Consider the following 24,573-nt stretch of genomic DNA (forward strand, 5'->3'; position numbering starts at 1 on the left):
GTGTTATAGAAATCTAATCTATTATTATTATTATTATTATTATTATTATTATTATTATTATCATTATTATTATTATTAATAAACTTTTTGTTGGCGTAAGTTTACTTAGAGTTGAGGCCCACCTCTGTTTGATCCAGTTAGAAAACGCTAAGTTAAAGACCAACCCCCTTGTACAGGTGAGCCCACCCATAGGGACAATAAATGTACAATTCATCTTATGTTCAGGGCTCATTGTTTTGGAGTCCTCAGTGCTGAGTGTCCATCTTATTTGTGATCTGAATAAATTTTGTCAACTTTGAGACTGAGCTGAATCCAAACTCATCCCTGGAGCTTCCAATAAAAGACCATGCTAATATTTGGATTCTGGAGATCTTAATAAACCCCTCATTATGTGCAAATTTGCTTTATATGAAGCTCCAAAACATATGTGTTACGGCCCCTGGGGTCCTCTTGGGGGTGCCATGTATTATTCCAGCCCTTGTTTTCTAACAGGCACCTGATGGGGAAATCAGGAACACCTGTGGTGCCCAGGAGTTCCTGTCCTTAAATCGTCTGCCTGCAGATCTCACTCTCTTTCTTTCTCTCTCTCTCGCTCTCTCTGCTTGCTGCTCTCACAGGTTCTTGGTTCTTCAGCCCTTGGTTTGGTTATGTTGCTTTAATGTTTTGTTCTGTTCTTTTCAACACTCACATCAACACACGTTCGCCCATGCACACCTACACTACTGACATTACTGATGACTCATTTACATTCTGTATTATACTTTAGTTTGTCTTTTCCTAATTTGGCCTAATTTGGTTTAATTTGGCTTGATTTGATTTAATAAAGCATTCTTATGTTAAACTTCATTTATGGTGTGTTCCCCTTCTTTGTTGTGGCCTCCGAGCCAGGTCATAACATAAGAAAGACACAGTTAGTAACAAAGTTATTAAGATGCTTGTGGTGTAACTTCTTCTGTTCCTTCTGCTGCCACCAGTGGCCAAATCAGTGTTGTAATGATGATGCAGGAGATGTCCAATAAAGTTTCCTCATGGGTAATTTCTGCATCTTTAGGCAGATTACATCAAGCTGATTTGTGTTCTATTCATGATTTTTCTGAAAAGTTTAATTATATCAAAGTATAACAAACAATTTTTGTCAAAATAAGTGCACAGGAAACCCATGTTTCTCCAGCATTGGTTGAAAAAAAACATCATCAAAGCAAGATATAAGATTTTGTCTTTTTCAAATTCATTTATACAGTTCTTTACAACTTTACAGCTGATGTTGAGATATATTTTGCAATTTACTCAAAATGCATCGGTTGGCTATTTTAACCCATAAAGACCCAGTGCTACTTATCTGGCAGTTCCAAAATATTTTTGTTTTCTCTATATTTGCCTTTTCTTAAGTGATTTATCATCATTTGTTATAATGTTATCCTCTGCATTTTGTGGTTTTTCAGTGAAAATCATATTTTCTTATATTTAATTTACTGATCATGTAGATCAAGGGTGTCAAACTCATGTTAGTTCAGGGGCCACATTCATCCTAATATGATATAAAGTGGGCCGGACCATAAAATAATATCAATAACAGGATAAGAACTTATGAATAATGTTGACCCCAAAGTTTTCTCTATGTTTCTGAGTGAAAAAAGTAAGATTCTGTAAGGAAAATGTTTACATCTACAACTGTACTTGAATATAACATGAACAAATATAAACACCCTAAAATTCTTACGAAAAATAAGTGCAATTTTTTACAATATTATGCCTTAGTTTAACATTTATACATGTGCATTACAACTTACAGATCACAATCTATCTACAAATACACACAACAATTAATAACATGCAGAATATTATTAAAACTCCACATTCTTCTATTAAGACATTTAAGGTTGTTCATATTTGTTCAGGTTATTTATTTTTTTTGTAAAAGGCTAGTCTGTAAATGTAAACATTTTTGTATAATTTAACTGTTGTTTTTTTTTGTTTTTTGTTTTTTACAGTAAAACAAAGACAAAAATTTGCAGTTTTCATTATTTATAGGGTATTATGGTAGTATTTTACTGGTCTGACCCACTTTAGATTGAACTGACCTAAAATGATTTTAACATTCTTGATTGTTAATGTCTTCAGTGTAAATTTTGCATTTGACAAATTCATCCCACGGGCCGGATCGGACCCTTCATCAGGCCGGTTTTGGCTGCCAGGCCGCATGTTTGACACCTGTGATGTAGATGTTCATAAAATCTCAGATTAAATTTGAGGGTTATTATGTCAGAAACAGAGAAAACTGAAGAAAAAATTTTTGTTTTTTTTTTTCCACAAAGATATCAATAACTGAATATAAACCAAGTGTCTCCATCCACTGTCATTTATCAAACTCAGCTGTTTTTTTACTGGTGAATCAATGTTGTAGATGACAGAGCCTCTGAACATCCAAATAGGTCATATCTGATGACCTCGAAAAGAGGACAAATTGAATATTACACCAATTATTTACATGTGTTGATAGGATTAGTGGATCAACAGGTACTAAACAGTTTAGGTCAGTATCACATACTCACCAATGTATGGTGTATGTTTTTATTTTTGTACTTGTGTATAAATAACACACTTTATATTCATGCACTTTGTCCAAGTGAGTGTCGGTTGATCTTTTAATGACTCTTATTCATGTAATTTCTTTATAGTTTTTTTTACCTTGTTACTGTCTTTTCATGTATCTTTATGTTGAGCTCTTGCAACTTGTTTCCAGTGCAGTTTTTCTGCAAATGGCAAATAAACTGATTCTGATCCTGCTTTTAGATACTGGTAGGGGTTTAAGAAAATATCGGCTCTGCAATATATCGCGATACTTCATTTCACAATACTGTATCAATACTAAAAAGTACTGTATCGATATTTTGAGGTATTTATTCAAATGCAGATATTGTAGAGGTTCATTTTTGGTTTTTTGGTTTTCTTTTTTGTTTATATTTTATTTATTATTATTTAACACTCTTTTATTAAAAAATGTTAGTTCCTTTGTTGTGATTGCACAAAAATAATGTTCTGATGTTAGTTCTGAACTAATAGAATATGAACATTTGAACAGGATCTTAAACTGTAATGTCTGTAAAACAGAATTTAAGTTTTAACACAGGGACATTTGGTGATATAACATTACATCCTGTTGTGATCGAATAAAAATGTGTTTAGTATTTGTGTATATTTCTGGTGTAATTCAATTCTTCAAGGAAATAATCATTTTAAAACAGAAACAAACAAAAAATTGCCTTTTTAACAGTATCATGATATAGAGGGTATGCACGTGACGTCACCGCTAGTGGAAGTCACCACGGTTCCGCCCACTGAGTGGCAGAAAGAGGGAGATGAGTGTCAGCATTGGCTTCAATCCTGTCTAAACCGAAGAACAATATTTAATAAAAAATGGGGAAGCCCTGTTGTGAGATTGATTGTACGAACAGGTTCTTAAAGCAGTGGAAGCTATCATTCTACAGGCACTGAAAGACAAAGAAAAGAGAAGTAGATGGATCCACAAATCCAGGAAACCAAACCTAGATCTGTGGATCCTGTTTGGTGTCAGCTAACATTAATTTATACTGTATTTTTGGGTCAAATCAGACCTGAAATGACGTATTGTTTTGGCTAATGTTACTTCTTAGTGCAGCTCTCGGTTTCATGATCAGATCTTTCCTGGTTTTTGTCTTCATTTTGTGATTCTGAACCTTGTGCTCCTACATGATTAGTAAACTAACTGAAACTGAGGCTAACCCAGTTTTTCAAATACAGTGGAACTGGACAATAAAGCTACGACGGAGTATTAGGGCCACATAAGAAAATAAAAACACTTGTCACTACGAGAATAAAGTCATAAAATATCGATATAAAACCCATAATTTTATGAGAATAAAGTCGAATACAAAAAAAAATCAATGTTATGAGAATAAAGTCGGAGTTATTAAAAAAACTCATAATTGAACAAAAATGTCATTTGTTTATGAGATTAAAGTTGTCATATTCCGACAATAAAGCCATAATATTACAAGAATAATGTCGTAATTTAAAAACAGGTGGGAAAAATGTCCTAATTTCCCAGAATCCAGTGGTGCCCTGCTGGTCCACAGCAGTAGTATCTGTGTTGGATAAAGTACTGGATCTGAACTAGACTCAGTAAATCTCCTCAGTCCCAGTAGATCATGCATATATTCACTGGGGTCAGTCCACGGTCTACTGGAAATGACCTTTGGATCAGCTGCTTCTGGGCCCTAGTTTTGGACCCTGGTTGTCAGTCATGATGAAACCATGTATATTTGTTTCAGGTAAAAATAGCGCTGATCCCCTCCATCCTAGATGTCAGGATACTCCATTTGTGTCCACATGTCAGTGTTCATGGACCACTTGTTCTTTGGTAGCTCGTACAGATCCATGTCCAATCCAATTGTCCTTCATTTAATTTCATATTTCACATTTTCCTGCTCTGGCTGTGTTTACTGCTATACTCCATCATGTTGAGCAGGCTGGTTTTTGCCACTCAGTCTGACTTAGAGGGGCGTGGGCCTGGGGGAAGTGACATACTGTATGTGCATACCCTCTATATCATGATATATCATATCGTGATCCTAGTATTGTGATTTCTATCATATCACCAGATTCTTGCCAATACACACCTCTAGTTACTAGTGGCTGTTTGGGTCTTTATGGGTTAATTTTAGTCACATTACTGATCATAACTTAACTAAATGTTTTGCTAATGCTGTGTTTAATGCAGCTCCAACATGTTGACCTGTTGTCTAAATGTCAGTAACTAAAGGTTGGAGAAGCTGGACCGTCAAAGTCGTTCTGTCACAGTTCTGACACTCACAGCTATAGCAGCTTGGCACAAACATTGTACTTCTGACCTGGAGTCCCTGCCATCAGCACCAGCACCACAGGCACAAATCTACACTCTAAACTGGCACTTGGAGCCAACAGCTTATACTGGCAGTGACGGTGACACGGCTGCCAACCCCCACCCCCAACCCCCCAAGCCTGAGACAGTCCACTGCCTCTCATTTAGATTACAGAGGCAGTCCAGCAGCCAAAATACACCTTTGATCCAATTGCAGAGACATCAAAAGAGCAATGGCCTGAGAAACAGAGAATGCCGCTCACAGCCCCGGCCAAAAAGAGAGCCAGGCCGTTGTTGTCGAGGCCATGACAGATGGTGTTGGGAGTGAATTACACCTTACCTCCTTCTTCCTCTTTTTAACTTTGGGCATTTTCCCCTCTTTCATCTTTTTTGGCTTCTTCTTCTTTTGCTGTTTGAGGGAGTCATCATCAGAGAAGAAGCTGTCCAGGGGTGTGAGGGGAACAATGTTGCGCTGAACTTCGTCATCCTCATCTGGCCCGACACAAACATACACATACAAAACAAAAATAAAAAAAACAATGTGCTTAGTTACATTGTACATTAACCCTTTATCGGCCAAGTGACTATTTTTTTGGTCATTTCCATTTGCATTACAAGACAGTGACAGTAACAGTTCCAGTGAGGACAGTGAGGCAACAATCCGTGCGTTTACATGACAACTTTTATTCCTGGTTTAAACTGATTAAAGGTTTGATCCTATTTCAGATGCCCATGTAAACACCTTATTCCAGTTGAAAAAGAAAAGTTTGGATTAAATTTAAACCCGATTAAAGTCACTGGTTTAATCCACTTTTGAATCCGGGCTAAATTATTCCTCGGACATGTAAACCCTTTATTCCGTTTGGACTTTATTCCTTCCATTCTGCACATGCTCGTTGTCTTGTCCTGTCGTGATGATGCACACATTCTGCGCTGGCGGAAGAATATGCACTGCAGTCTAGTCAACCCAAAGCGTTCCAGTGGGCTATTCTGATGGGATCTACCAGCCTGGAAAACCCTGAAGGAAGAGTTCATCACTTGCTTTTTATTAATTCATTCATCATGCACTAATGAGTTCCATCAGTGGGCTAAACAGTTTGCACTGCAGTGCACCGATTGCCTTATTCTTGCAGCCCTTCCGTTAGCTTAGCTTAGCCTATCCTAGCCTAGCATAATCACTTCATTCCTCTGGTCAGACGTAGCCAGGTTTTTATAGGTGATTTTTTGTATTTTATGAGTGATTTTGTGAAATTCAGTTCTCCCTAATCATTCCTTTAGTCTGCTGGGGTCAATATGATCACAAACTGAGGCTCAAATCATTACTTACTGCAGGAATAAAATCTTGGGAAATAAAAACCAATGCAAAGCTAAAACGCTAAAGCAAAGCTAATTTAGCGAATGCATCCCTTCCAACAAAAAGATTTTCCAACTTCCGTCAACACAACAGTCCCAAGATTGTATGAGTGCAGTAAGTCGCGGATCTAAAGAAATAATTAGAAAGAATCGGATTTCAGAAAATCACTTTCAAAAGACAACAAATCACCTTTAAAAAACTGGCTACGTGTGACCATGGAAATGCAGTGACTATGCTAAGCTAAGCTAACAGAAGGGCTGCGAGAACCGAATAAACATTTCACATGTAAACCTTTATTCAGGTTTAACATTTCCATTTAGACAGAAGAGAAAGTACTTTAGCTCCAGATTAATTTCTTCTGGACAAATAAATCAGATTTAAAAAACATCATGTAACCGTACCCAGTGTCAGGTCCAATGTGGTCTACAGCAGGGCTGTCAAACTCATGGTAGTTCAGGGGCCACAATAAGCCAAATTTGATCTGAAGTGGGCTGGACCAGTGAAATAATAACATAATAATATATAAATAATGTCAACTCCAAACTTTCTTCTATGTTTAAGAGCAAAAAAAGAAAAATTAAGCGATAAAAATCTGTTTGTTTATATCTACCAACTATCCTTTAAAACGATGTGAATATCATGAACAAACTGAAATTTCTTGACATTATTTACATTTATAAACGTACAGATCACAGTGGATCTACAAATACACAAAACATTTAATAACAGACAGAATACTGATAAACTTGCACTTCAGACATTTCAAAATGTTCATATTTGTTCAGGTTATTCGAATTTTTGTGAAATAGTAGTTTGTTTTAGTGTAAATACAGTAAAATGACACAAAAATGTTGATATTTACAAAGAGAAAAATGTGGAGTTGTGAATATTTATCCTCCTGAGACCCAGTAAGTAAATATTTTTGCCATTTTACATAAAATAATTGCCTTAATTGGAAACAGCATGATGTAACAGTTTTTTCAGATACATTTTTAATATTTTTTTAATATAATGTCCTTTTTAGTGGACATTTTTACATTTTTTTTACTTTAAAGTAAAGCTGTGAAACTCTTGTCCACTACAGAGGACAAAAATGCACTGCTGGGTTTCAGGAGGTTATGAGTTATTATGATAGTATTTTACTGATTTTACTGACTTTAGATTAAATTGGTCTGTATGTGGAAGCTGAAATAAAATGATAATATCTGCTGTGTAATTTCTGTATTTTACAGATTCATCCCAGGGGCCAAACTGGACCCTTTGGAGGGCCGGATTTGGTTTTTGTCTTCATTTTGTGATTCTGAACCTTGTGCTCCTACATGATTAGTAAACTAACTGAAACTGAGGCTAACCCAGTTTTTCAAATATAGTGGAACTGGACAATAAAGCTACGACGGAGTATTAGGGCCACATAAGAAAATAAAAACACTTGTCACTACGAGAATAAAGTCATAAAATATCGATATAAAACCCATAATTTTATGAGAATAAAGTCGAATACAAAAAAAAATCAATGTTATGAGAATAAAGTCGGAGTTATTAAAAAAACTCATAATTGAACAAAAATGTCATTCGTTTATGAGATTAAAGTTGTCATATTCCAACAATAAAGCCATAATATTACAAGAATAATGTCGTAATTTAAAAACAGGTGGGAAAAATGTCCTAATTTCCCAGAATCCAGCGGTGCCCTGCTGGTCCACAGCAGTAGTATCTGTGTTGGATAAAGGACTGGATCTGAACTAGACTCAGTAAATCTCCTCAGTCCCAGTAGATCATGCATATATTCACTGGGGTCAGTCCACGGTCTACTGGAAATGACCTTTGGATCAGCTGCTTCTGGGCCCTAGTTTTGGACCCTGGTTGTCAGTCCTGATGAAACCATGTATATTTGTTTCAGGTAAAAATAGCGCTGATCCCCTCCACCCTGGATCAGGTTAGGATCCTCCATTTGTGTCCACATGTCAGTGTTCATGGACCACTTGTTCTTTGGTAGCTCGTACAGATCCATGTCCAATCCAATTGTCCTTCATTTAATTTCATATTTCACATTTTCCTGCTCTGGCTGTGTTTACTGCTATACTCCGTCATGTTGAACAGGTTGGTTTTTGCCACTCAGTCTGACTTAGAGGGGCGTGGCCCGGGGGGGGGGGAGTGACGTATGTGCAAACCCTCTATTGATGTTGCTTTTCTTTTTGGCACTGTGTCTTTGTTTTTGGTGATTTTCTCTTGTTCATTGCTAATTTTTCTATGTTGTTACTCACTCCATGTGCAGGGGCGTGGTCTGCTTTGGCAAACTAATTAAGAATGATTGTGATTGGTGGATCGCGGTGCGCAGTGTGTGTCAGGTACCCAGGTTGAACTTAGAGGAGAACATGTCGAGTTCATTTGCGTCCTACATTGCAGGACCCGCGATGTAACTATTGCACACACGTAGATCGCGATGCCGATGCTCAAACGATACATGGTGCAGCTCTAGTTTAGGGTGATAACTATAGCAGCAACTAGGGATGGGAATCGATAAGAATTTAACGATTCCGATTCCATTATCGATTTTGCTTGTCGATCCAATTCCTTATTGATTCTCATTGGGTGAGGGAATAAAAGAGTACAAACGGGTGTGTTTGCATTAACTGTCTTATATTTCCATCTCTGCACAGAAAATATAACATATACAGTATGTACAAATAGTGACAACAAATGATGCTGGGCCCGGTTTGGGGGGAGGGGGCGTACAGTGAAAGCGAAACTAAAGACGCTTTACTAATTCCTCTATTGCCGCATTTCTACTACGTTGAACCGGTTCGACTCGGCCTGTCTCCCGTTGTTGTGCAACTCATTTCCTTTCCCCTACCTTTGGAAACTTGTATTTGAGGGGCTACGACATTTGTTGCCCGCACCAGAACCGGAACTGGGCCCGGATGACGGCCTGGTGTTCACTCTGCCACTAGATTGACAAGCACCGCTAAGTAGTGAATCAAATGAATCACATGCTGTGGACAAATGTTCGAACAGATTGGAGGGATTCCACCCTTTTGAAGAAATGGAAGCTTTGAGAGTGTTACAAGTGGACCTGGTGTCGTCTGTTTAGACCGTTTCTACCTCAACGCCACGCTGGCTACGTTCTGACCAAAACAATGCAGCGTACGTGTGACGTGATCACGCATGCGCAATGAAGGCGGAATCATTAAACAGGCAGGCAAACGATTCCAAGGAATCGAGCTACTGGGATCCGGTTCTAAAAAAGAACCGGTTCTCGATTCCCATCCCTAGTAGCAACAATGCTCTGAGCACTGAGTTCCTGGTTCAATTCCCAGCTGGATCATTTTCTGCATATCATCCTCACATTTCCTGTCTCTCTCACTCTCTCTCCAATGTATAAAATGATTATTAAATGTCAGACCAACAGAAGCCCTTGTTAAATAAACCTTATAACCACACATCATTGAGTGTGGATCAACTTTAGCCGTCAAAACACAAATAGATGGAGTGTCTGCCCTGCCGCTAAATGGGAACTCCCTGGAGGACCACTGAGGTATACTGAGCATATCTTCAGCCTTTAATGCTCGCTGGAGCTAAAACGACCTGCTGCTGGTTGTCAGCTGTACTGTCTCATGGCTGCTGTGTACAAACGTGCTGACTGCTGAGCACAGCAGACTTCAATGATGCCACAGTGGGTCACACAAGAGTAAGTAAAGGAAGAGAGACAGTCCCAAACAATACATCACTCCAAAAAAAAAAAAAGACACAAACAAATCCACACAGGAAGCGACTGCTCAGTAAAGGTCGATCTTGTCCTGTGTTTTCCCTCTGCTGTCTTTCCGTCTCTTTCAGTCTAACTATGTGTCTCCGTCGCTCTCTCTCTCTCTCTCTCTCTCTCTCTCTCTGCGTCTCACGCAGACAGACTGGAGGGCATGAAATATGCAGCGCATGTATCAGAGTCAATCAGCCAACACTAGCCCTGCAGTCTACCACTCCCCTGGGTAGTCGGAGTGAGAGATTGGGGAGGAGGGATTCCTGTGTAGTAGACACACAAACCTCACCAGCCACTTATCCTCTATTTAGCACAGCTAGCAGGAGGTACCCCCGCATACACACACATACAGTACACACAAAATTAGGGACTTCAAAGCTTTAATCAATGACACTGACAGGCTCAGTGTTCCCTCTGACCACAATGAACTGTCACCCCTGGTTTTGTGTTAACTGGGGGCAAGTTGGGCTTTATCTGTAGAGGTTTCTTTGCATCTATCTATCTATCTATCTATCTATCTATCTATCTATCTATCTATCTATCTATCTATCTATCTATCTATCTATCTATCTATCTATCTATCTATCTATCTATCTATCTATCTATCTATCTATCTATCTAATTACCTCTGCCAAGGAGGTTATGTTTTTGTCAGCGTTGGTTTGTTTGTCTGTTTGTGTGTGTGCAAGATAACTCAAAAAGATATGGACGGATTTGGATGAAAATTTCAGGAAATGTTGATACTGGCACAAGGAACAAATGATTAAATTTTGGTGGTGATCGGGAGTGGGCGGGGTGGGGGGGGCGCTGATCTGCATTGGCGGAGGTCTGCGCACTACGAGTGCTTCTAGTTTATTTATTTGCACATCATAAAACAGCAAGACAAAATAAAAAAACAACATTGTGCAGGAGAGGATAGAAGCCAAAAAAGGCTGATGTGAATACCTTCCTGGAATGCACTGGAAAAAAAGAGAAAAAAAGACTTAAAAATACAATATAACTGAAATAATAAACTAAAGTAAAAACAATAAAAATGCAAATCAAATTTCAAATCATCAAACACAAATCAGATGATGATTTCTTGAAATAAGATTTTATCTATCTATCTATCTATCTATCTATCTATCTATCTATCTATCTATCTATCTATCTATCTATCTATCTATCTATCTATCTATCTATCTATCTATCTATCTATCTATCTATCTATCTATCTATCTGTCTATCTATCTAATTTATTTATTTGCACATCATTAAACAGCAAGAGAAAATAAAAAAAAAAACAACATTCAAACAAGTAACATGATTGTGCAGGAGAGGATAGAAGCCAAAAAAGGCTGATGTGAATACCTCCCTGGAATACACAGGGGGAAAAAAAGAGAAAAAAGACTTAAAAATACAATGTAACTGAAATAATAAACTAAAGTAAAAACAATAAAAATGCAAATCAAATGTCAAATCATCAAACACAAATCAGATGATATACAGCCTTACATTTTATCTATCTATCTATCTATCTATCTATCTATCTATCTATCTATCTATCTATCTATCTATCTATCTATCTATCTATCTATCTATCTATCTATCTATCTATCTATCTATCTATCTATCTATCTATCTCTTCTTTCTACATCCAGCTGACACCCACATCTCTCTCTCTCTCTCTCTCTCTCTCTCTCCTCTGTCATCTTTCTAAATAAAGCTTTAACTTTAAGTATTCAGTTTCTCAAACAGAGTCCTTTCATGTCTCAGACATATGTTAGCTGCCTGCCAGCCAAGTCACGATGGCAATATACAGAGCCTTACATCTCTCTTAGACGTGCAGACAATGACATGGCTCAGCTGCAAGTGAAGACAATCCAGATATCACAAAGCAAACAGTCCATCACTCTGCACCCTACATTTTCAGTTTGGGCTATGACTGACAGGTTGACCACACATCACTGATTAGATACACCAGATGTGTGTCGCTTGCTCGGCTTCCTGTTCAATAAATCACTCAGAGTTGACAGTGGTGTAGGTACAAAGTTCGATGCTATGAATTCAGTTTGCTTTGTGCAAAAGAATAACCATTACCGCATAGTATTTGCAAACGGTCTTTCGGGATTGAATAGAATTCACAGGCAGATACATTCATTTTATTTACTTATTTGTATCAGACATGTAAATAGTTACAGTCCATAGAGCAGGGATATGAAACTCATTTTCTTTCAGGGGCCACATTCAGCCCAATTTGATCTCCAGCGGGCCAGACCAGTAAAATAATAGCATAGTAACCTATAAATAATGACAACTGCAATTTTTTTAGTGCAAAAAATAACAAAAAATGATGAAACTATTTGTATCCAAAACAAAAAGATGTGAATAACTGGAAAAAAAATTAATTTCTGAAGAAAAATAAGTACAATTTTATCAGTATTATGCCTCAACTTATGACTTCTACATGTGCACTACAGATCAGATCTACCAAGACACAAAACAGGCAGAATATTGTTAAAATTGCACTTATTTTTCTTTAGATATTCCAGGTTGTTCATATTTGTTCAGGTTATTGACATTTTATTGTTAAGGGATGTCAGAATTTAACTTTCTTTGCAATAAATCAAAGAGAAAAAATTAGTGTTGCCATTATTTATCGGCATAATATATTATTTTTCTCACATTAAACCAAGAAGAAAATTTAGAGTCATTATTTCTAGGTTATTATGCCATTATTTTTGAGTTTGATGCCCTTGACTGTTAATATCTTCAGGGTAATTTTTGCATTTTGAACTTTGTAAATTAATCTTGTGGGCCAGATTGGAACCTTCGGCCAGCCGGTTTTGGCCCCGGGCTGTATGTTTGACACCTGTGCAACTCTGCAACTCTGACTGAGTGAGCAGTACAACGTTTAAAATTAACCCATAAGTAGCAGAGATAAATATTCAAGCAAAAAGATACAATTTATTCTTAACGGTAGTGGAACAAAAATAAAACCTGCGAGAGATTAAAAATTACTCCTGCCGTAAAGACTCTTAATCTTAGTTTGAATGTCATTATCATCGCTAAGATTATCAGATACAATATGTCTAAGGTACTTGTAGGTTTTGACATATTCTAATGGAAGATTATTCAACTCAAGTTCAGTTTTTACATTGTAACTATTTGTGTCAAACAACATAATCTTTGACTTATTAGAGTTAAATAAAATATCATGAGACTGACCATACTGGGAGAAAGTGTTGAGCAACTGCTGGACGCCCTTGGCAGATGGAGCGCTTAAGACTATATCATCTGCATACATCAGACGATTAACTGCTAAAATTTGCTTAGAGGTCTTATTTCTGTCTTTGTGCATAAGAAATCAATCTAAGTGAATCCCCAAAGGAACTTTGTGTTGGTAAATGCTTATGCAAATTTACAGGATTTCAGTTCTGTTCAACATGTTGATGGTCATATGAAATATGTTTTCAGCTCAAAAATGTCCAATTTCATCACAATTCATGCTATATTCTCATGTCACAAATGGCCAAGTTATATTTGAACTGAATTTACCTGAAAAACAAATATTCTATTCTTTTAGATTCCCCAATTTTTCTTACCAGATTCTATCCTACATATCACGTTTTATTTTTACAGGTTCAATATGGAGTATGGTGCTGATCCATCCTGCTTATGTTACACCAATACATACATGAAGAATGTCACATGTCACTTTTTAAACCAACATTTTTCTAATAATAAGCATTTTTATAAAGAAATAACAATTCTATATTGTTATTTACTCTTTAGTATGATGATAAACTATACAATAAATAATTCTGATCCTAGTTTTTGCACAGGGATCATTAGTGTAAACGGTGACATGGCTGCAGAGCATCAGTATGATGGGATCCACAACAACCATGTCACATCCGTCCACTGACACATTTAGTGTTTTTGTGTCAGCTGTTATTGTTTTAGACCCACAATACTAACATTTATGAATAAGAGGAGAATTATCAATAGTAAGTATATAAGTTTATTACTAATAAAGTACTGGTACTGACCAGAGCATCATGGGTAATGTCACGTCCGTCCACGAGCAAAAGTTTTCACATACATGTGCTATTCAAAATCCAATATTTCTGAAAATAGAGCTTCTACTGTCAAATAATATCAGTAATCTGTGCACAAATGGATTAGCATTATTTCAACACAGTTCTATGCATTTCTTACAACTTGACAAAACTGGCCACTCATTTGACCCCCTAAGGAAATTTTAGCCATTAAAAACAATTCCCGAACAACAACAACCAACTGGAACATTACTGAGTTCAATACTCAACAATTTGGTATAAAAATTAAACAGGAGTGGGGAGAGTTTCCCACCCTGTCGGACACCATTTGTGACAGAGAATTCCTCAGATAGTACTGAACCCCAGCGAACACAGTGAACACACACAAACACAGTCTGTGTTTAACACCTTCAGGGGCTTATTATCTACACCTTCCAACAGTAAATGCCCTAAGAAGCCTCGGAAGGACACAACATCGGGGAAATGATAATCTCTCATGGCATGGTGAGTGCACCAGGCTGTGCCAGGTGTTTTGGGGCCTCAGTCATGTGGCACAGGGAGCTCTGGCACCAGGTCCTGCTAGAAAGAGGACTAAAGCTCCACTTGGCACACGGGCTTTGTGTATAGTATGAGCGGATGGCAGGCACTCCGTTCTGACCTTCCTGCAAGGGCTTGGCCACTGGACTGACCCATTAGAAGGGCGATTCACAAGCTGCTCCCAAGTGAGGAAGCTGGAGTTTACTGGAAAACACATTAGCCCTTTCTCTGTTGGCCCCCATGTGGAAATACCCACTTAATGTTGCCAAGCATTGCCTGCCACGAAAGAAGAAAGACAGAGCCAAGGGTTGTTTTTTTTTTGTTTTTTTTTTCCTCCTCATTGATTAAGTGCTCATAGCTCAGGGCTCAAACGCCTTGAGACAAATACATCAATAGACTATTATTAGGGAATCTAATCATCAGAGTGATGGAAGGATAAGGCTCAAATAGCACCATTAACATCATATCTATCATAGGGAATATTTTTGAACAAGATAGCGTGTGGAATGTAAGAGAAAAATAACACAGACTGGAATGCAGCACCACTGATGTGCAAATACACATAAGAAGCATCTTTCATGCATTGCCTTTCGTGCACGCGCAGCAGGAAAAAATGGTGTCAACTTTCACAGTGAGAAATCCAAAAATAGCCCCCCTCTCCAATTGGGGATAACATTTGTAGGCACACAAAAGCCCATGATAATCTTTCAATTTTAGGGAAGAACAAAACAATTAAAAGAGAAAACACAATGGAACAATCTGTGACAGTGTAAGCACTCCAAGGGAAACAAAGGGAATTAGGACACTTTATGTGCCACAACAAATAAAGGCTGTGATATGATAGCTTTTGGGGGTCTGAAGTCCCTCTGGGATAGGCTTCTTCATTGTTGCATTTTAATTGCATGGAAGCATCTTGATGCCGTGAAATGTCTGACCTGGATTCCTGACCTTATCTGTCACTTTGATGCCTGTTGACAGAGGTTGTAAACTGGGTTTCCTGTACCAGCAGCGTAATTGGATTCATGACACTTTATCACGGCCAATGATATCATGTGAAAAGATAAGGAAAAAACAGACAGCATGAGAAAACATTGTCGTCGTGAATATTGAGAATTATTAATAAGAGTCTTAATGAATGTGCGATGGTGTGTGTTATGTTGGTTTCAAAAAGGTAGGTCATCTGATGTTCAGCTCCTTTGATATGTCGAGTTAATAACATTAAAAAAAAAAAAAACACTATGCGTCAGTTTTTATTTTTATCATTCTGACTTCAAATTACTTACAGATCTTGAATCACCTACTATTATCAATTGCACCTTTCCCTCCTCATACATGTTTCACCATCTGCTGGGTTATTGGGGACACACACCAGCACTTGTTTTCTCCCTCAGGCTATGGCTGGCAGTCAAAGATGATGCCTCAACTGCTCAACACTCTTCTCTCTTTTCTCGCCCCTAATTCTCTCTGTCTGTCTTTTTTTTCTCTCTCTCTCTCTCTCTCTCTCTCTCTGTCTCCCTTCTGTACACCTTCAAATGCACGCCTGGTGGTGTTATCAGAAATGCTGTGTACAAAGAAATCATATTCAAATCAGACAGATTGCCGGAGATCTTGCGGGAACGAAGAAACAAACAATTTTCATATATTTTGGAGTTGCCCAGCTGTGATCCCATTTCGGTCACAAATTTCACAGCATTATTTATACTGTCTTTTCAACAACAACAACAAAAAAAAACACACTTTGAGCCTCAAGTACCTGCTTGATTTGGAAGAATGTGAGTAGACGAAGAATAGATGTCTGTTAAGAATACTATTTATGGAAAGTGAAAAGTCCTTAACTAAGAAAGGGCTGAATAAAAAACCACCTAGTGTAGATGAATTGATTGATCTGTTGAGTAGTATCGCTTTTAATTTAGGAACACAAAAAGATGCATTTGTTCACATTTGGGCAAAAATGGATTCAGAAGAGACTTTCTGTAAACATTCCTACGTATGAATTAATAAACCTAAGCTGCTTCTGTGTGCGTAAATCCACCCCCCCACCCCCACCCCCACCCTCATCCTCTTTTCTTTGTTAACGCTGAATGGTCGGTTACTTCGTACGTCAACTTATGTGTTGTTTATGCATTTCTTTTTTTTTGTTTATTAAGCCATTAAAAAGGTAATAAGAGGACAAAGAAGTGTACAGTATTTGGAGTAATCAGTCCATGTGTGTGGGCAGAGGCAGTTTCTAAAAACCCTGTGAAAATACATTTCGTATAAGCTTGGAAAATCAACCCTGTTGCTACAAAATGTACCACATTCAAGACCTTTAAAGCACAACTGCAATGTGAGCATAAATACAGTTTTACCATGGCAACCCTGCTGCGTGACAGGTATTAATTTGAATCTCCTTCTCAGGGTATCTATTCAGCTCACTTGTTCTCAAAGCCCAAAATACATTCATTTTAACCTGTAAATGACTATTTTCATCCATTTATTATTGGTAGAGCATTATAATTCAGCAACAGCCAAGGAGAGAAAGAACTAAAGCACGAGAGAGAGAGAGAGAGAGAGAGAGAGAGAGAGAGAGAGAGAAAAAGCCTTAGATTTGAACAGCCTCAGTCTTTTCATACTGTATGACCATGAAACTTTTCACCATCATGTATAACCGTGGAAGCTTCTATCTTGCCCTTGAAAATGAACCATCTGACTCTCAGGGCATCTGGGAAAGAATAAATGCTGCAAATTTATTGTCCGCGCTTATGGCACTTATACTGCTGCTATAGACTATGTAATGAATTAATGAAAAACTATGTCATAATAATAAAAATAGAAGTCAACTGAACAGTTTATTTAAAATAATTCTTAACCAAAAACTGTGAACTCAGTAACACTCGGTGAGGGGTGTCATAGCAGAATCAAAACTCAACAACAGTTGAAAAAACTCCAGGCTCTTTCCTCTTACAGGGGTACAGGTCAGAGATAGAGAGAGGGGGGGGTGAAAGGTCAAAGTAAATCAGAAGTGGTCGGTCTGTTCATGGAAGTTTCCATCACATGAGGATGAAAAGGAGGAGGAGGCACTTCATCCACAGACACAGCATGTGGAGGAGACTGAACCCTATCTCTGACCTCACATCTCTGTTTCTCCATTGTTCCTTTAATGTGAAATTCTTTGTTTCTCCTTTCAACAGTAATCCTGATAGTCTTTCCTGGGGGGGGGGCACTTATTCCTGCCAGAAAGACGGCTGATCTGGAAAAATATACCACAGCACTAGAACCTGGCAACTGGTTTAGGTAGAGGTCACAATCCGATCACTACTACCTGGAGGGGTGTAAGAAAATAACGGTTCTGCATTATATCGTGATATTTCATTTCACGATACTGTATCGATATTAAAAAGTACTGTATCAATATTTTTAGGTATTTATTCAAATGCAGATATTGTGGAGGTTCATTACCTGTTGGGTTTCTGTAAATTGGCTTAGAGTCTGGTTTTGACCAACTCCACATATAAAGTGTCATGAGATAACTTTTTGTTGCAATCTGGCGCTATATAAATAAAATTTGATTGATTGAGTGATTTAATTGGTTTTCCCCTGTAAGTCGCTTTGGAAAAAAGCGTCTGCCAGATGCATAAACATAGCATAACATAACATAACATAACCTCCGCCAAAGAGGTTATGTTTTTGTTGGCGTTGGTTTGTTTGTCTGTCTGTTTGTGTGCAAGATAACTCAAAAAGTTATGGACGGATTTGGATGAAAATTTCAGGAAGTGTTGATACTGGCACAAGGAACAAATGATTAAATTTTGGTGGTGATCGGGGGTGGGGCACGGGGGCCCACTGATCTGCCTTGGCGGAGGTCTGCACTGTCTTTTCTAGAGAAGCACTTGTAGAGCGCAGACCTCCGCCAAGGCAGATCAGTGGGCCCCCGGGCCCGGGCCCCGCCCCCACCCCCCACCCCCGATCACCACCAAAACTTAATCATTTGTTCCTTGTACCAGTATCAACACTTCCTGAAATTTTCATCCAAATCCAGGGCACTGATCTGCCTTGGCGAAGGTCTGCACTCTCCGAGTGCTTCTAATTTTTGGTTTTTCTTTTTTGTTTAAATTTTAATTATTGTTTAACACCGTTTTATTAAATAATGGTTATTTGAAACGTCCTAAAAGCACTTTTTACTTTCTGAAAGGCAGATGTTAGTTCCTGTGTTGGGATTGCACAAAAATAATGTTATGATATTAGTTATGTTGAGCTCTTGCAACTCGTTTCTGATGCAGTTTTTCTGCAAATGGCAAATAAACTGATTCTGAGTCTGCTTTTGGTTATTAGTAGGCGAGTAAGAAAATAACAGTTCTGCAGTATATTGTGATATTTCATTTCACAATACTGTATCTATATTAAACAGTACTGTATTGATACTTTTAGGTATTTATTCAAATGAAGATATTGTGGAGGTTCATTTTTGTTTTTCTTTTTTGTTTATATTTTATTTATCATTATTTAACACTCTTTTATTAAATAATGTTAGTTCCTTTGTTGCGATTCCACAAAAATTATGTTATAATGTTAGTTCTGAACTAATAGAATATGAACATTTGAGCAGGGTCTTTCACTGTAATGTCTGTAAAACATAACTAAAGTTTTAACACAGGAAAATTTTGTGATATAGCATCAGATCCTGTTGTGATCAAATAAAAATGTGTTTAGTGTTTGTGCATATTTCGGGTGTACTTCAATTCTTCAAGGAAATAATCATTTAATCCTTTCATGCATGAATTATGAGAACCTTAGTCAAGATATTTTTCCTGAGTGGTTTCATTCCTCTTTAGGCATGAAAAAAACATGATTAGGTTTTTTTTTTATGTTTGTTTGGTTTTGTTTTTTTAAGGAGTTACAAGACTGTCCACTCAGCTGGACACCATGCATTTAATTTCTGAAGCAAAGAAACATGTATTTAAAACCTTATATCAGAAAGTTATATGGAAAACTATCCGATAAAAACATTTTTAATGCTGCGAATCTGATGTTTTCTCACATTTTAACATACCCTAATACTAATTATTATTCCCTTCATGGAGATAATATGCAAAAATCAGCCTTTTTGTTTGAAAAAAACCCTGTGTTCATTACAGTCTAATAACAATTAGCAAGTGGTTTCCACTCAAACATGTTAGTGCAGATCAGGTTTATCAAGAACAGCAAACTTACAGTAATGGTATGAATTGCAGTGTATGGGATGGTGCATAAGTGTCCACTGTGTTGGCTGATATGGAACGAAAACTACAAAATCCATGACTACACAAGAGAACAGCTGGAGAATAACTGTCCACTGTAGTGACCACTGTGCATGAAAGGGTTAAAAAACAGAAACAAACAAAAAAATTGCCTTTGTAAAAGTATCATGATATATCTGTCACATCCCTGTCTACTCTGCTCTTTCTCTCTCTCTCCCTTTCTTTCTCTCTCTCTCTTACTTCTCAGCCACACCTCCTCATTACTCTGCCTGTCACACCTCCTCATCAGTTTATCACTCTCACCTGTGAGCCCGGCTGGGCTCATTAGGTAGAGGGTATATATTCACCTCTCTCTTCTCTGTTCTCTGCCAGATTGTATCAACCATCGTGTGTTACTCTCCAGCGTTTTCTCCTGTCTGCTTTTCTGATCCTGACCCTGTTAGTTCCTGACCTGCCCTGCCTGCCACCTGGAGATCCACCTGCCCGCCTGTTTGACCACGTCTTCCTGTCTGAGCCCCCGGTAACCGAACTAGCCCCTGTCTGACCACGTCTCTCCGCCTGACCCCCGGATACTGACCTGCCTTCTGTCCTCCGACCTCCTCTCCTGCCTGCTCCCTTCTGGTCTCGTTTGGATCTCCTGGTTTCTGACCCATCGCCTGTCTCTGGTTCACCTGTTGTCTGTCCCTTGTCGGTTGCTTGTCTGCTTTATAATAAAGACTGTGCTCACTGAGCACCTAAAACTGCACTTGGGTCCTCCGTTGTACTTGTTACAGTACAATCTGGCCAAAAAATGGACCCAGCAGACCGAACCTCGGAGAGGGCTCGCTTGGACCATGTGGAGCAGGGAGTAGCTGCTATTGCTGCGCAGGTCCACCAGCTGGCAGTCCTCATCACTCAGCAGGCGTCTCCCGTACCTGATCCAACGCCCCCGGCTCCGTATCCGTGTTCGGCGTCTGATTTCACGCCAGAACCCCGGGTAGGGGAACCAGAACGTTACTCCGGGGACCCTGAGGGATGTAACCCTTTCCTGACGAACTGTTCTATTCTGTTTGCTCTTCAACCCCACACGTTTGCTTCAGAAGCTGCTAAGGTGGCCTTCACAATAAACCACCTGACTGGAAGAGCCCGACTGTGGGGGACTGCAGAATGGGAGAAGGGTACATCCGCCTGCTTCTCTTTTCAGACTTTTTCTGATGAGCTGCGCAAGGTGTTTGGACCCGTGTCACAGGGTCCAGACGCCTCCGGAGGACTTATGAATTTAAAACAGGGGAGTCGTTCAGTTGCAGATTATGCAATAGACTTTCGAACCCAGGCCCGACTTAGCTCCTGGAACACAGACGCCCAGTGTGACGCTTTCCTCTACGGCTTAGCACCCCACATTAAACATCATCTGGTCTCTTTCGACCTACCACCCTCTCTCGATGGCCTCATTGACCTGACTACTAAACTGGACAGGCGTATGCAGGTGTGGAGAGGGGAGCAACGTCTGGAGAGAATGGATCAGGGCTGCTCCGCACGTCGTCTTGGGCCACCTGCTGACTCCAACCGCCTCTCAGAACCCTCAGCCACGGATGGGGGGAAACCCATGCAGATGGGGCACGCCAGCCTGTCTCTGGAGGAACGGGAACGTCGACGCCGTGATGACCTCTGTCTGTACTGTGGTCAGGCTGGACATTACGTCTCCGGGTGTCCGGAGAAGGAGGGTTTAACAGCCAGGAGAGGTATCCAGCTGACTCGGTCTCAGGTCTCCGCCTCCTTTTCCCGACCCCTGTTTCATGTCCAGCTTCTGCTAGCTGGAGGTCCTCTCACTCTGGCTGCCTTCATAGACTCGGGGGCGGATGTCAATCTCATCGATGAGGGGCTCATCAAGCAGCTGGGCGTGGACCGGATTCCTCTGTCCCGGCCAGTACCTGCTAGTGCACTGGATGGACACCTTCTGGGGACGGTCACCCATCAGACCTCGCCGATCCCCATGCTTCTATCTGGTAACCACTATGAGACAGTCCAGTTTAACATTTTAAAGTCCCCTCAGACCCCACTAATCCTGGGTTACCCCTGGCTTCGGCGGCACAACCCGCATATAGACTGGTCTACGGGGTCCATCCTGGGATGGAGCCCCGCCTGTGAGTCCATCTGCCTCCAGCAGAATCCTGGTCCAAAAACCCCTGCTAGTTCCTGTTCTGACATTGATCTGTCCAGTGTTCCGTCAGAGTATCATGACTTTAGGGAGGTTTTCAGTAAAGCCAGGGCCACCTCACTGCCACCGCACCGTCCATATGATTGTGCCATCGATCTTCTGCCTGGCACAACTCCCCCTAAGGGCCGCCCCTATTCACTGTCCGCTCCTGAGAGAGAGGCCATGGAGACATATATCAATGAAGCCTTGGCTGCTGGTATTATTCGGCCATCTTCTTCCCCCGCTGGTGCTGGTTTCTTTTTTGTGGACAAAAAAGACAAGACCCTCCGACCCTGCATAGATTATCGAGGATTAAATGACATCACTGTAAAAAACCGTTACCCTCTCCCTCTCATTTCCTCAGCCTTTGAACTGTTGCAGGGCGCCACCATCTTCACTAAACTGGATCTCCGGAACGCGTACCACCTGGTACGGATCCGAGAGGGAGACGAGTGGAAAACGGCGTTTAACACCCCCACTGGTCACTACGAATATTTAGTGATGCCATTCGGACTAACCAATGCTCCAGCCGTATTTCAGGCACTCATCAATGATGTCCTCCGTGATATGTTAAATAAGTTTGTATTTGTGTATCTTGATGATATTCTGATCTTTTCTCAGTCCAAGCAGGAGCATGTGCATCATGTCCAGGCGGTTCTGCAGCACCTCCTGGAGAATTCTCTGTTTGTGAAGGCAGAGAAATGTGAGTTTAATGTCACATCAGTCTCCTTCCTGGGATACATTGTGGGGCAGAACCAGATGGAGATGGATCCAGCGAAGGTATCAGCTGTCACCTCCTGGCCCGTCCCCGAATCTCGCAAGCAGCTGCAGAGATTCCTGGGATTTGCTAACTTTTACCGGAGGTTCATCCGGGGTTATAGTACGGTGGCCGCTCCTCTCACTGCCCTCACATCCTCTAATGTTCCGTTTCAATGGAACACGGCTGCAGAAAAGGCTTTCTGTCAGCTGAAGGAGCGCTTCAGCTCAGCACCCGTTTTACGGGTTCCGGACCCAGAGAAACAGTTTGTGGTGGAGGTGGATGCATCTGATGTAGGGGTGGGGGCTGTCATTTCACAACGAGCAGATGATGATCAAAAGATGCATCCCTGTGCTTTTTTTTCCAGGCGTTTATCACCAGCAGAGAGAAATTATGACATCGGTAATCGAGAACTGCTGGCGGTGAAATTAGTGCTGGAGGAGTGGCGGCACTGGCTGGAGGGGACCAAGATTCCGTTTCTGGTTTGGACCGACCACAAAAATCTGGAGTACATCCGTTCAGCCAAAAGACTCAATTCCCGTCAGGCTCGTTGGTCCTTGTTTTTCACCCGTTTTAAATTTTCTCTCTCTTACCGGCCAGGTTCCCGTAACATAAAACCTGATGCCCTGTCACGGCAATTCCTGGTGGGGGAGGAGAACTGTGATCAGCCAGACCCCATCCTCCCGGCTGCATCCCACATCGCAGTCCTCACCTGGGATGTGGAGGAACGAGTTAAAGCCGCCCTGGAGGATCAGCCGGGTCCCAGTGCCTGTCCTCCCGACCGCCTGTTCGTACCTCAGGATCTAAGGTCAGAAGTCTTACAATGGTTACATGGTTCAAAACTCACCTGTCACCCTGGTATTCAGCGCACCACAGAAGTGCTGCAACGGCGGTTCTGGTGGCCATCTCTGGTGGAGGACACAGCTGAATACGTCAACGCATGCCCGGTCTGCAACCAGCACAAGACTCCTCGTCATTCTCCTTCCGGTCACCTTCAGCCGCTGCCTATACCCCATAGACCTTGGTCACATATCTCCATAGACTTTGTCACCGGGTTACCCCAGTCTGAAGGGAACACGGTCATTCTGACAGTGGTGGACCGGTTTAGTAAGATGGCACACTTTATTCCGCTGCCGAAGCTGCCGTCTGCCAAAGAGACCGCTGAAGTTATTCTGTTAAATGTTTTTCGTCTACACGGCATCCCTGTGGATATAGTCTCTGATCGGGGTCCCCAGTTTACCTCTGTGTTTTGGCAGGAATTCTGCCGGTTGCTCGGTGCCTCGTCCAGCCTGTCATCAGGATTCCACCCGCAGTCCAATGGCCAAACGGAGAGGATGAATCAGGAGATGGAGACAACCCTCCGCTGTATGGCGTCCCAGCATCCAGCAACCTGGGCCAAACAGTTGTTGTGGGTAGAATACGCCCATAACTCCCTCTCCTGCTCCGCCACAGGACTCACCCCGTTCCAATGTGCTTATGGGTTTCAACCTCCGCTGTTTCCTGCAGCGGAGGGAGAGTCATCCTGTCCGTCGGCTGAAGCTTTTATTCGTCACTGTCGACAGACATGGTTCAAAGCCAGAGCCGCTCTGAGGCGAGCGGCGGTTAGGTATTCCACAACCGCCAATCGCCATCGATCACAGGCCCCTCAGTATCAGGAGGGGCAGAAGGTTTGGTTGTCCACCCGGGACCTGCCCCTTAGGACTGAATCTAAGAAGCTGGCCCCGAGGTTCATAGGTCCATTCCCTATTGAAAAGGTGATAAATCCGGTGGCTGTCAGGTTAAAGCTTCCTCGCGCTATGCGCATCCACCCTACTTTCCATGTTTCCAAAATAAAACCAGTTCGTGACAGCCCTTTGATGC

At 40.6% G+C, this 24,573-nt stretch overlaps 1 protein-coding gene across 1 annotated transcript in view; it reads right to left on the minus strand.

The window, feature by feature from the left end:
- The window catches only part of chd5 (chromodomain helicase DNA binding protein 5), a 118,592-nt gene that overhangs the window by 87,738 nt on the left and 6,281 nt on the right, over nucleotides 1-24,573 (minus strand). Inside the window, 1 exon segment of the mRNA XM_030134549.1 lies at nucleotides 5,220-5,371. Within this exon segment, the coding sequence (XP_029990409.1) occupies nucleotides 5,220-5,371 (152 nt within the window).

The sequence above is a fragment of the Sphaeramia orbicularis genome, chromosome 5 (assembly GCF_902148855.1).
Source record: "Sphaeramia orbicularis chromosome 5, fSphaOr1.1, whole genome shotgun sequence".
Lineage (NCBI taxonomy): Eukaryota > Metazoa > Chordata > Actinopteri > Kurtiformes > Apogonidae > Sphaeramia > Sphaeramia orbicularis.